The sequence below is a fragment of the Rhagoletis zephyria genome, unplaced genomic scaffold (genome assembly GCF_001687245.7).
Source record: "Rhagoletis zephyria isolate East Lansing unplaced genomic scaffold, Rhagoletis_zephyria_1.1 Rzeph_scaffold_00007, whole genome shotgun sequence".
Classification (NCBI taxonomy): Eukaryota; Metazoa; Arthropoda; class Insecta; order Diptera; family Tephritidae; genus Rhagoletis; species Rhagoletis zephyria.
In genome coordinates this window covers 327043-340491 of record NW_016157091.1, presented here as the reverse complement: position 1 = coordinate 340491, position 13449 = coordinate 327043, and the positions used below count along the sequence as shown (strand labels likewise).

The 13449-nt window shown below is 42.0% G+C and overlaps 2 protein-coding genes across 15 annotated transcripts in view; one reads left to right on the top strand and one right to left on the bottom strand.

Moving 5' to 3' along the window:
• The window catches only part of shot (dystonin-like protein short stop), an 852754-nt gene that overhangs the window by 532303 nt on the left and 307002 nt on the right, over positions 1 to 13449 (bottom strand). For all 14 annotated transcript variants that reach the window (XM_017608278.1, XM_017607978.1, XM_017608395.1 and 11 more), the window contains one exon: positions 3654 to 4572. In XM_017608278.1, the coding sequence (XP_017463767.1) occupies positions 3654 to 4572 (919 nt within the window). The remainder of the gene's footprint in view (positions 1 to 3653; positions 4573 to 13449) is intronic.
• Positions 107 to 642, top strand: LOC108357944 (uncharacterized). Its single transcript, XM_017609035.1, has 2 exons — positions 107 to 441; positions 497 to 642. Exons 1-2 carry the CDS (start codon positions 171 to 173, stop codon positions 583 to 585), a joined length of 360 nt encoding a protein of 119 aa, XP_017464524.1. The 5' UTR covers positions 107 to 170; the 3' UTR covers positions 586 to 642.

Sequence of the window (13449 nt, the reverse complement as noted above, 5' to 3'; positions counted from 1 at the left end):
TGAAGGAAGGTGTTCTGAATGGGCCGGATATACGAAACCTCATGAAATCAAAGGAATTTAAAGGTGCTTTAGACGGTAATGATTACTTTGCGTGGAAGGCAGTGAAGAAAGTCATACGATATTTTTTGGGAAGTACGCGAGCACACAATTACCCCGCTCTTGTGACCAAGATGTTGCACTACTTCCAGAAAATTGGAGTGAATATGTCCCTCAAAATTCACTTCTTGCATCACCATCTCGAATACTTCAGCAAGCAGCTAGCCTCAGAGTCGGATGAACATGGCGAGCGCTTCCATCAAGTGGCAATGCCAATGGAAACGCGATATAAAGGCAAAAGGCTCGATTCGCTGGTGGCTGAAATTTGTTGGTGGTCGCAAAAGACGTACGATCCCGACAATGAAGATGAAGAAGAAGAATATACAATGGGAGTTTCCTCCGAGGGTAAGTCACAAAAATGAAGTTAACTGACTGATTAAAAGCAATTGATTTTTTCCAGATGAAGACAGATCCTCATCCGATACAGACTCTGAACAAGTGGGCGAACCACCACGCAAGAAAGTAAAGGGCGCAAACAAACGAAAATAAGTTTTGCGTTCATCGATTTTTATAACCTATGTATCTATGTAATAACCTAATAATTACCTGTAATAATTTTTAATTTTACGTGTTAATAATAAATATTATCCAAATTCATTGAAACATAAAATCAATATTCTTGTCAAAATGAGATACCTTCACTTAATTGTGAATAAAAGCGAAACGCGTCCATCGATTTTCATGATCTATGTCTCATTTTGCTTAAAGGATATGTGACTTTGCGTGAAAGTAATACGACTTGCCTTTTTTCCGTTTTGGATTTTTTATGAATTTAAAAAATAAAAAAATTTAATATTTTAGGCAAAAAATATTTTTTTTCTTCATACATTTATTTTTACCGGCAAAACTGTTGATTATATAGAAAAACGTTATATGAACAGATTAAAGGAATTGTAATTTTTAATTTTTTTAAATTTGCTGGAGCAAAATCGGACTAGTGGTTCTCGAGTTATGTCAAAAAAAAGACCACAAAAGGTGACAATTTCCCCTATATGATAGTTACTAACTTCAAATCGATATATCTCGATTCATAGACGTGACCCAGCGAAACGCCGGGACACGTATAACTTTTTTTTTACCGATATAACTTTCCCCGGTAGTTTGAACCCTTCCCGATCACTGACTCCTACCATTTGTCTCACAGTGTAATTTATTTTATAGGGAAATTTCAGTTCAATTCTGTTTATTGGATAAATTTTCTTTACAAAAATACCAAACAAGTTTGCATTGCAGACAGAAATTTTTCCCTTAACAAAGGCAGAAAATGTTGCATGTTTGTCGGGCGAGAGGGCGACGTGTTGTAAAAGGAACAAACAAACCAACCAGAGAAAATGCTGAGAAACGAACAGGCTATAAAATATATAACTCACAATAAAGTTAAGTTGATCAAAAGAAAATTAAGGTAGTCGTCGATTAATAAGCAAATATATAACATCATAAAGATTAGGGACCGTTTTAAGTTTGGCAATGCTATTCAGTTTGAAAGTTAAAAAAAACCTATGGCGGCCGTGGCCGAGGGATTGGAGGTGCGCGCGAACACCCGCAAAGGGTCTCCCCCAGAACATAATGACAATCCGACGAATATATTTCTGCTTAGAAAAACAAAAAAAAAACATGTCGTTCGGAAGAAGCATATAACTACAGGTCACATCAAAAATTTTAGCAGAAGGACTGTCAAATCCTTATCCACATGACATTTCGCAATGAACTTATCGAGCGATAAGCTCATCATTCTGCATTGCAGCTGTGCCAAATTTAGTAAAATCATAAATTAACCGTTTTTATTGGTTTCCTATATTTTCAACGAAAATTAGTTGCTTAGGTTAACCCAGCTAAAACTCAGCTAGTCCTTTTTACCAGGCGATGCAAAGTACCGGGTCTTGCACCGTGGGGCTTCTCACCTAAGATGGTTCACTGGATCTACACTGCCACTGTTCACCCGATTCTGTTTACGGAGCCTTAGTATGGTGGCCTTCCGTTGATAAGACATCAGGGCTCAAGCAACATCAAACGGTACAAAGGAGTGCTGAGCTATGCATAAGTGGAGCTCTTTGTTCCTCCCCGACCGAAGCTCTTAACGCAGTCCTACATCTGCGCCGCTTGATTTAGTAGCTCGGGAAACAGCCATTATTGCAGCCTTAAGACTTAGATAGGCAGGCTCCTGGACTTATGGTCCATCAGGCAATTCGATAATCCTAGGGACGGACAAGGGCGCCCATACTGATACCTGCAAGTACTGACTACTGCATACCATCAAATACCTTCACAAAAAAACTATATAATTACCATACCATCTCGAAAGGTCTGAGACACGAGGCCTCACCATATACACAACGCTATAAACATGTACATTGAAGGCTACAAACTCGACGGAAAGGTCGGGGGAGCAGTCTTCTCCCCAGAGCTGGAACTGAAAACATATTGTCGCCTTCCCGACCACTGCAGTGTATACCAGGCGGAGGTGCTGGCTATCCGGAAGGCCTCTCGGCACCTAGCAAGAACACCCGAAGAGAAAAGACAGGTATTTATCTTCTCTGACAGTCAAGCAGCCCTGAAAGCTCTAGACTCATGCGTAGACTAGACACAATGTCTCTCACTTAATTCAGCAGATCTCTAAAGCACAGCATTATAGAATACAACTCATATGGGCCCCTGGACACTGAGATATTGAGGGCATGTGCAAAGCTGGCGAACTGGCGAGGAATGGTAAGACCACACCCCCATCCTTCCGGGGAAGAACAAGGTAGGCATACCATTACACTACATGCGAGGAACAGAACCATACAAGCAGCAAACGAACGCTGGAGAATTCTCTCCTTCTGTGGAACGGCCAAGCATACATGGCCTTCCTACGATAAAAAACGCACGACTGCACTCTTAGGGTTAAAACTTACCAAGATATCTATTCTCACAAGAATTCTTATAGGTCGCTGTCTAAAAGGTACACATGCCTCACAAGCCTCACAATTGGGAGTGAACGCGCCAGCCTACTGTCGCAGCCACCTTATATGCGAGTGTCCAGCAGTCAGCAGAAGACGGCTTGAGACGCTCGGAAAGCCCTCTCTATAAGGCCTCGCAGAGGTATCGAAAATCAATATTAGAACACTATCGAAATTTAACACGTTAACGAACTGGTTTGATCCCGAGTAAGCGCCGCAACATCATAGGAGAACAAAGATTGCATATGGTATCGTAATGGGCCTTTCCTGGCCTAAGTGTAAGGAGAAGTCACTCTCTCTAGCCATCTCAACCTAACTTAACCTAGTTGCTATTTTATAATTTTAAATTTCCGTCACAAAAGCTGCAGCCTATTGTAACCATTAAATTATTATGAAAAAATATTCAAAAGGGAAAAAATATTATGGTGTCCGCAAAAATCTACATAACGATTGTGTTTTGTCTTTGGCTCTTGGTTAACGAATTTTTAAAATATAACCGATTCATCGATCGGTTTTTTAGATATGCATGCTTGGTGGAGTTTTTTGGACTCAACAACCCATTTTTATTGGGAACTAGATAGTTTAAGCGGTAAACAAAATAAACATTTACAAGCTTACCTTCAGCGTTGGCGCGTTTTTCAAATTCATCAAATAAACGGTTAACATCGTCCATTTCTCGCCTTAGACGTCTTAGCTGCGGGTCGTTCGAATCCCCTTCACTGAGCAGCTTTTCAGCATCCTCATTTAAGGCGCGGCGTATAGCGGACCGCTGGTCTGAGCCCATAGCCAAAAATTGATCGAAGTCCCAGCTTTTTACAACACGGATAGTAGCAAAAATCATATTTTGACGAAGTCTCAAATGTTTCTTTTGCCATAAACTAACTGTGCGATCAAACAAGCGTTTTAGTCGCTCTGCAGAATCAACCGCTTCTTGGTCAGGTGGGGTTATAAGTAAACAAGCACTAGGAATAGAGCCTTCCTGACCAGTGGATGACCGTATTCGCCATTTAACACGGCCAGAATTATCCAAAAGTGAACATTTTTCTCCCTTCTCTACTTGGATGTGTCCTTGTTGCTTATACCCACAAATAGGCTGAACTGTGTACGGAGAGCTTACAGGTTGCCGTCGTTTACTTAGAGGTACAATTGCTAAAGCACGCTGTTGGATATTTAGAACAGTTTCTCCGAATGTATTTAACTCTTCTCGCAAATCCTGCATCCCGCGTAGCAAGTTTTCACCTTGATCCAATGAAAAGTCAGACTGGGAATATTTACTATTGAGAATCTCGTCACGTTTATTAAGCCATTGTTCAGCGTCCTTAATTTCGGAAAAGAATTGATGGTACTCAGTAGCATGTTTAAGATGAACCTCTAAGCATAGAGTTAGCTGCAAAAGCCATGCCCATTGTTGTTGCAGAACAGTTAAGTGTGCCTCAATGCATTTGGCAGCAGGGTGTTGTTGGTTCAGTAAAGCTTCACCTCGATCAAGTATAGTAGCGAAATGAACTTCTCGTCTTTCCAACTCCGTCATTAAGTTCTGGAAATTGCAAATATAAATAGTTAATTCCATGATAAAAAAATATTTAGGCAGAACCCATAGCAGAGTTTTTTATTATTCACGATCCGGTGCATACTGTCTAGCATGGTGCATAGAAAGCATAAACAGCATGATTGGCTAATGTTGTTGTTGTTTGAACACATGAAACAACAACAAAATTATCCAATCGTGCTATTTATGCTATCTATGCACCGTATGCAACGGGTTGTGAATACCCCTATTGCAAATAACAACAACTTATTGACTCGAAGATGCTTCAGCAATCATATAATACAATGCTTGTTTTTTTAGATTATTCCAAAGCATTTGTTATTGCACCTCACACCTGGCCCTATATATTCTCAATCTGTACGAAATTCACCCAACTTATAATCCGATTTCTAACCCGTTTTCAACCATACTAAGCAACAGTGACATATTTTGCAAAATCAAGAAAGATAAATATATATCTTCTTTTTGGTTGTTTGTGTTTCCGACAGGGTAGGAGTATGATATATTGTGGAACGATTTTCCGTCACCCTTGTCAAATTTGGTTTAGAGACAAAATCGTTCCACAATACATCAGAAATATATACAAATATTTAGAAAGATGCAATAATAAATAAAAAATCGCATTTTTATTAAGAACAATCAGTATGCCCTATTTAAAGACAACTCAATCAAATATTTATAACAAACCTGAATGGAAAAATCTGACCAAAGCCAAGCGTTTTAGCTGTCCGGTGCTTCTTCTACAGCGCTGGTGTATACTCACCGTGTCAAACACTTTAACAATAAATTTATATTTTTGGGGCTCTCACAAATCGTTCTTTATTTCGCTATTTGGTGTAGGCCCAGGAAACGGGCTGTTTCAGTAGGGTCGGACCAAAGGGAGAGGGAGGTCAGCTGAGTAGGATTGAGCTGGCATGTGAAGAGGTCGTTGGTGTCGTGCGGAGAGTCTCGACATGCCGGGCACTCTTTGGGTATATTGGGGTCGAGTCTGAACACGTCGCTGTTGGGCGGCTACTGTATCCAGACCGTAACTGAGCCAGGGTAACACGGGTCTCTCTTGGCAGTTGAAGCTCCGTCACTGCGACAGGTGGTGATTGGGCTCCCAACACGGCATTCATAGGCCGCGAGTCTTGGTAGGCGGTGACCGAGCCCCTATGAATTGCGTTCGTCGCTCGTCGCTCGTCGCTACGTCGTCAGGTCCAGTGGTTGATCTATGTTTGCCTGGACCGCGTCCTTGTATACGAATAGGTGTCCCCTGACGTGCCTGGGCGGAGGCCCTCCTCTAGCAAAGGTCTGTTGGGGTGTTCACTTCTGTGGCACCATAAACCGCTTACAGAGAATTTTCTTGTGCTCGTTTACGGGGAGCACTTAGGTCTCACTGTGTAAGTGGCGCTCAGCCGACATCAGAAGGCACCCTGTCGCTGTTCGGAGTGTGGCGTTCTAACAAGTCTGTAGCTTCGTCCACTGCATCCAACTAGTCTCCGGCGACCAAACTGCTGCTGCATAGTTTAAGACCGGCCGACATATTGCCTTGTATGTTGCCAGCAATTTTTCGTTGTCTTTGCCCCAGGTGCTGGCGGCTATCGACCTGAGGACCTTGTTGCGGCTCTCTACTCTGTTCACAACTGCGGTGGTGCGCGTTGAGAAGGAGAGCAGGCTACCAAAGGTGACCACTAAAATGTTCGGGTTGTTTACTGTCGGTATGGTGTGCCATCGACGTGTCTGCCTAATTCTAGCCTGACCTCCTTCGTCCAGGCTCCTCGCAGTGAAGAAGCGAGAAAATTTGTAGAGATAGCCGTTTACTTTTGAGCAGCGGTCGTCAATTCCACTCCCAGACGCTAATATCGAGCAGTCGTCAGCGTATGAGATCACGGAAACTCCATCAGGTGGGTGGGAGAACATCGAGATGTAGAAATTAAACAGTAAGGGGGAGAGAACACCATTTGTGGAACCCATTGTTTTATGCTTCTAGAATTATAGGCCTCAATGCTCTGGAGTCCGTTGCAGATCAGCTGTAAGAGTTTCGTATGCCTTGAGAGGCTGGGCGCGATACGAGGGGTGAGGGACGTGTGAGGTCTACCTTGCGCCTTTTGCGCCCGACCCAGTGCTGCCTGGTGGTGAGTGGCTGTTGTTTGAGTCGGCAGTGCTGTGCAACTGTAGGTGTTGTCCACTCGCATGTGGGGCGTAGGCCAGAGCATACACGGAAGTGGCACCTTGGGTGCTAGTTCGCACATGCGCGTTGCGCCAGCAGGTAGCCGTGGAGGCCGGTGGTGCCGTTTTGCTTGAGAAACAGGGGCCACAAAGCTTGTGGTCGACTGCCTGTGGGACTTAAGCCCAGAACAGGTTCTTAGGTGACTCTATCAGTTGCAGGAATTGCAGCTAACCGAATTGGAGTTCGGATGGAGAAATCTGGCTGCAAAGTATTGCTTCATAGGCGCGAAATGATTGAAGGGTATCGCCGATCTAAATGGGATTAGGTCGCCGAAATAACCAAGTCTGGTAAAACCTGAGTCATTCCGGTACGTAGAACCGACTGTCGTGGGAATGCCGGCGTCTGCTACGGTTGGCGTTGGAGTACCTCTACCGGCGATCTGCTGCGACTTGCGCTGGTGTATCTCTGTGGACGCTCTGCTATTGTTTGCGTTGGCGTATCTCTGTCGGCGCTCTGCTATGGTTTGCATCAGAATACCTCTTCCGGTGATCTGCCGCGAGTTGCGTCGGCGTCTCTCTACCACGGATGAACGACAAACGATCGAGTGTCGCCCGTACGCGGATTCATGGAGGTTATGGCAGCTACGTTTACCCGAAAGACTGGGAACTCGACCTCCCGCGTACGTTGTATATGGCGCGACCTTCACCCACCGGCCCGTTAGATCACGGTTGTCTACTTCTGAGCAGGCAAGCCTTTTATGGTCAACCGCTACATGCCTAGTCCTACATATTCAGTAGCAGTGTCTAGTCAGCTTTTTTTCCGAATATGCGAGTCTTGCATGGTACAACCGCTAAAAGCCCAGTCCTATTCGGCAGTAGTATGCTGACTGCCTGCCGTGCTGTTGTGTCGCTTCTCTACTGCGCCGTGGGTGTGATGTTGCATGATCGTGCAGCTACATGTTACTTTCTGATGGTGCGTTGCCATGGCGACGGTGTGGCTATACACTGCTGCTGCATTAGTTGTGTTGGTGTTGTTACGGCATGCGGCATGCCGTAGGTCGCAGTATGTTAGCATAGGATAGGAGCAGTGATCGGACTTAAACAAAATTCTGTGTGGTAGAATCTGGAAAAAAATGTGGTAGATTTCAAAAAAATGTGGTAGATCTCAGGTTGTGGATCAAAATTTGCACAAAAATTAAAGAAATTCTGTAAGGTTTCACCTAAATTGCAAACTTTTTAATTAGACTCTAAAAAAAAATTAATTTTAATACAACAAAGTGCTAGATTGAAGTTGCTAAAGATTGCATTGAGTTTTGGCAATTTTTTCCATGACAGTGTAAAGCGGTTCCTTCCATATCAAAATATTTTTCAAACATAAATTTCTTTTCAACCTTGCGGAGTGCTGTCAGCGTTTCATTCTATCACATCGCGATGTAGCGAACAAATGTGGCACGTTACAGAAGCAGCTACTTGGGATTTGCCGATTTTAACAATTCTCACGTAAATGTAAACAACGCCTCAGAATCTTTTGATGCACTGAAATTTGCTAATACTTTCAGAAAAATCGCAGTTTTCTCAATTTTCGCTATTAATTCCTTTTATAAATCATATATTTTAAAATTTAACATAATGAATCCACGTTTTATTATTTTATTAAGTTATTATTGTTAAGTTATTATTGAGAAAATTTACTATTTTACAGTTTATTTTATGCTCCCATTTGGCTTTGTTTACTTTTACTTGAGATATTTCACCGCCGCCGGGAATGCGGAATCATGTATTATATCATTCTTGTTACCATATAGTGTTTAGTGTTGGACAAATTTTGCTTACACAAACAGGTTTCGAGCAAAATATTGACTTCGCGTTATTAAATGCACCTTATAAAAATACCTAGCGTGGATAAATAATACAATAGGAAAGTGCGCGACCTGCAGCTGCAACACCACCCCGCAGCACCTTGTAGTAACCCTGCAGTGAGAACCCAAACCAGTTAGAAAAAATACTAGTTCATAAACTAGTATGTGCCTACCAGTTCGACATTTTCGAAGAACTTAAGCGTTCAGCGACATCTGCCTTTGAATTGCCAAAGCCTAAAATAAAACGCAATTAATTGCTTTTCTTACAAATGTCGGCTGTGGCGTCACGTGAAGACTACTGGTTCTGGTTTTGAAATCGCAGGTTCGAGACCGCTTGGAGGTGGTTAAGATTTTTAAAGTTAGATCAATGTAAGTAGGAATAATTATTTCAATTTAAATATAAAAAACAAATTTAAAAATCTAGTTGCATTACAAAAAAAAAAAGAAATAAATATATGGGAAGAAGTACTTGTGCCATACAAAAATAGATAAACAAATTTTTTTTATTAAATCTAAGAATAACAACAAAAAGCCCTAAATAAAAAATATAAATAAAAGAAATATTATAAAAATAAAAATAAAATAAAAAAAAATTTTCCCTGCACCAGGGCTTGAACCTGGTACCTCAGGCATATCACGCGAGTGCTTTGCTCTGTCGGCCGCCGCCGATGTCTGATGGAGCGCCGCGAGCAAAAAGGCGTACTAATGCTTTTCATAGGGGATGAATTGGCAGACTATCTCATCAACTGGTATGATGCTACTAGTATTTCTACTATTAGATGCTGATGCATAGCCTGACAATTGACATCTCGTAGGACATCGCAATGTTAAAAATACCAGTCGCTAACATTGAAAAAGGATAGAACGTGGACTAGTTGGGCTGAAACGCAAACTGGTAGAATTCTAGTTCACAACTAGTAGCTTTCCCTGCAGGGAACTTCCTCCACAAGCGGGTTGATATGCACTAGAATAAACAAGTTATACGTCTATAGCTGCTACATACCACCGAGCACTGATCTGGCTAGCTTTACAGCCATCATCGGCGAGCTAGTTGACGACGTCAGGCCGAGGAGTGCGGCGCTCGTAGCAGGAGCAGTAGAGTGGGGATGCAGAAGAACAAACGCAAAGGGTAGACAATGACTCGATGCTCTAGCAGCACTTAATGTTATTCTGCTAAATACTGGCACCGAAAACACTTTGTAGGAACGGAATGGGATCCATTATCGACCTCGCCTTTATAAGCAGTGGGCTGAGCAGGGATGTCAGCTGGCATATCAGCGACTGCTACACCCATAGCGACCACAGGGCAATCATTATAAGCATCGAGAAGCCAGCTATCGACATAGCTCCTCCCAAGAGACACCTCGGATGGAAGGTAAAACGTTTTGACGAAAAACTCTTCGAGGTAGCCTTCAGCAATACGCACATTTCAGGCTTGGCCGTAGCCGCAGCGCCGGAGCTTATGAAAGCCATTGTAAAGGCTTGTGATGTAGCGATGGTGCGCCAAACCCGGCACAAAACTCGCAAGCCAGCTTACTGGTGGAACGATGAGATAGCCGCGCTACGATCACAATGTAACCGTGCCAGCGCTCACGAAACACAGGAAATGCTACTCAACTCCGAATGGACTATAAGGAAAGGTGAAAGCTATTTATGACAGCAAAAAGCAATGTTTAAAGAATTGAAATGTTTATGAATTGAATAGCAACCCGTTCGGGCTTGCTTACAACATACAGCAAACTTGTGCTAAGCATACAGTGCAGCCAACATGCCCCACGCTCCTTGCAAACAAGTCGTACACAATCTCTTTCCCGCAAATACAATGTTCTCGCGGGAACTGTGAGGAACCTACTAGTACCGTCCCGGAAGTAACGGTAGAAGAGGTCACAAGGGCGGGAGGCGAGATAGCCATTAACAAGGCACCAGGACCTGACGGAGTACCAAACGTAGCCCTAAAAAAGGCGCTTGCTTGCAATCCCGAAGTATTTTCTAGCGTCTTTACTACATTCCTACGCAAAGGAATCTTCCCAAACAAACGGAAGCTCCAGAAGCTGGTACTCATACCAAAGGTTCAAACCCTACTTCTTCTGCTGGATATCGCCCACTGTGCATGCTGGACTCCACCGGTAAGGTACTCGAGCATATTATCAAACGTAGACTCGAAGAGGAGGCCACAACTATCCATCTATCTAAAAACCAATTCGGCTTCAGGAAAAGGTGTTCAACTCCAGACGCAATCGATGTAGTTAAAGCAATCGCTGAAAAGGCCATTGCAGGCAAGCGGTGGTTGGGTGGTACTAAGAAATACTGCTTGGTTGTCACTCTTGACGTCGAAAATGCGTTTAACAGTGCGAGCTGGAAGGAAATTTTAAGCGCCCTCCGCGTCTTTAGAGGTGCCAACTTACCTGCAGGCAATCATATCAAACTATCTTTCGGATAGAATGCTTCGCTTTGACAGCGAAATGCAAACGACTGACCAAGTAGTATCAGTCGGCGTGCCTCAGGGATCGGTACTAGGCCCCCTCCTGTGGAACGTCATGTACGATGGCATCCTGCGACTAAAAGTCCACAAAAGCGCAACGTTTGTAGGTTTCGTGGACGACGTATCAATCGTGGTGGAGGCCAGAACACTCAGAGAGATTAAAGACATTGCGGAAGCCGCAATAACAGCTGCCAAGCAGTGGCTAAATGCTAAGGCGCTTAAGCTATCAGACCGCAAGACCGAGGCTGTACTTATAAGCAGTCGTAAGAAAGTAGAAAAGGTTGTACTTAGAGTAGGAGAGTCGAAACCATATGTGAAGTACCTTGGCGTCCTTATAGATCATCGCCTATGCTCCCGTAACCAAAAAGCTGCGGGGACGGCAGCCGCTGTTTCTCGGTTAATGGCGAAAATCGGCGGGCCAAGACAGCTGACAAGGCAAATACTAGCAGGAGTGGTAACATCCATACTCCTATACGGGACAACGGTCTGGAGTAACGCCTTCAAGCGCCCTTCTTATACTCGCGGTATTAGGGCTACACATCGTCTCTGTGCTCTTAAAGTCTGTTCAGCTTTTAGAACAGTATCACAAGAAGCAGCCCTTTGTTATAGCAGGCCTATGCCCACTGAAATTTGATAATTGCACTGAAATTTGCTAACAGTTTCACAAAAATCGCCGTTTTTTTTAATTGTCGCTATTAATTTTTTTTTATAAATCATATATTTTAAATATTTAACGTTTCCTGTCGAAAAAAAAAAATTATTGTGAAAATTTACCATTTTCCAGTTTATTTTATCCTCCCATTCGGCTTTGTTTACTTTTACTTGAGAAATTTCATCGCCGCCGGGAATGCGGAATCTTGTATTATATCATTCTTGTTACCATATAATGTTTAGTGTTGGACAATTTTTGCTCTTATAATTAAGAAAATTATATTGAGCAAAACTAAAACTAGGTACTCAAAAACGCGAATATGTGGTAGATTTCAGACCTTGTGTGGTAGACGCTCAAAAAAGTGGCAGATCTACCACAATGTGGTAGAAGTCCGATCACTGGATAGGACGTGTCGCAGCCAAAGATAATAACGCATCAAGGATCTACCTTAGGGCCTATTCTAGTCTATAGCTTTTGCTATGTAAGTTACCCATTTATTAAAATTAAGTTATTTGTCGTCCTTACTGCACTGGACTAAATATAATGGCCTCTGTCTCAATGCTGCGAAGTCGTATAGTTGCCCATTGCCTGGAAAAATGTTTCCAACCATTAAATTCCTTACTCTGTACATCGGGTACACTCCATTGAAGCTTGAAAATAAAATAATAAATAACTAATCGCAGTTTTTTAATCAACTTCAGACTTACTACTATCGACCACATAAACACTGTGTACAACTTATATTGCCATTTTGAACCTACTCTTAATTAGTTTACAGCAAACTGGAGTCCAGATCTGCTCATAAAGTCTAGATTGCATTTAATCTTCTTTTTTTTGTCGCAACCAGGCACAAAACAACGCGTGCAAAAAACAACACTCAGACTACATGCTTAATCACATTACTCTTTATGTTTACGACTTGCGCAAGTTTGATAATATATCTGCTTGGAAATTTGGACTTTTTGGCTGCAATATACTTGTACATCGGGAACACTCTATTAAAGCTTGAAAATAAAATAATAACTAATCTCAGTTTTTTAACCAACACCAGCCTTACTAGTATCGACCACATAGACACTCAGTGTTGCCGTTTTGCGACTGATGCCAAGTCCTCCTCCAATGTTATTTTTGTCCTCTGCCACCACCAGCGGCAGCAGCGTTTCTCATAGATTTACAAAAATTGTATTTTTTGCTAATTTTTCATATGGATTGTTTTTCAATAAGAATTTGTTAAACCGCTCCCGAATTTTGAAAAGTAAAATTCATTTTGAGTACATTCTCTTATCGGAGCTCTCTTTCTTTTTTCAATTTGTCGGCACTCTGATGTTTGGGAATGTACTTTGATTCCATTTCGATACAACCGGTCAGGTACGAGCATGATTTTTAATTTCGACCAAACTCAAATACATTGTTTGTTGGTCCAAATAATGAGACACGTATTTTTTCTTTTGGCTCGGAAAAATTTTTCGGCCGAATTAAACGCGATTTTGTTTTTCAGGCAAAAATCGATTATTTGAATTGACAGTGGGAATTTTTTTTTTAAATGCCCATAACTTTGTCAAAATTTAAAAGATTCCAACAATGTNTGTCAGTAATTCTTGTCACTTCAAGATAGAATGATATAATTATTGATTTTCACTATTTAAAATTTTTTATTTAACAATAAACAAAAAGTGGGAATTTTTTTTTAAATTTAATTTCTCAAAAAGTGTATTTTATTT

Coding starts and splice junctions, on each gene's coding strand:
- LOC108357944 (XM_017609035.1), top strand. CDS start 171: ATGTTGCACTACTTCCAGAAAATTGGAGTGAATATGTCCCTCAAAATT. Junction 442..496: donor AATGGGAGTTTCCTCCGAGG/GTAAGTCACAAA, acceptor GATTTTTTCCAG/ATGAAGACAGATCCTCATCC.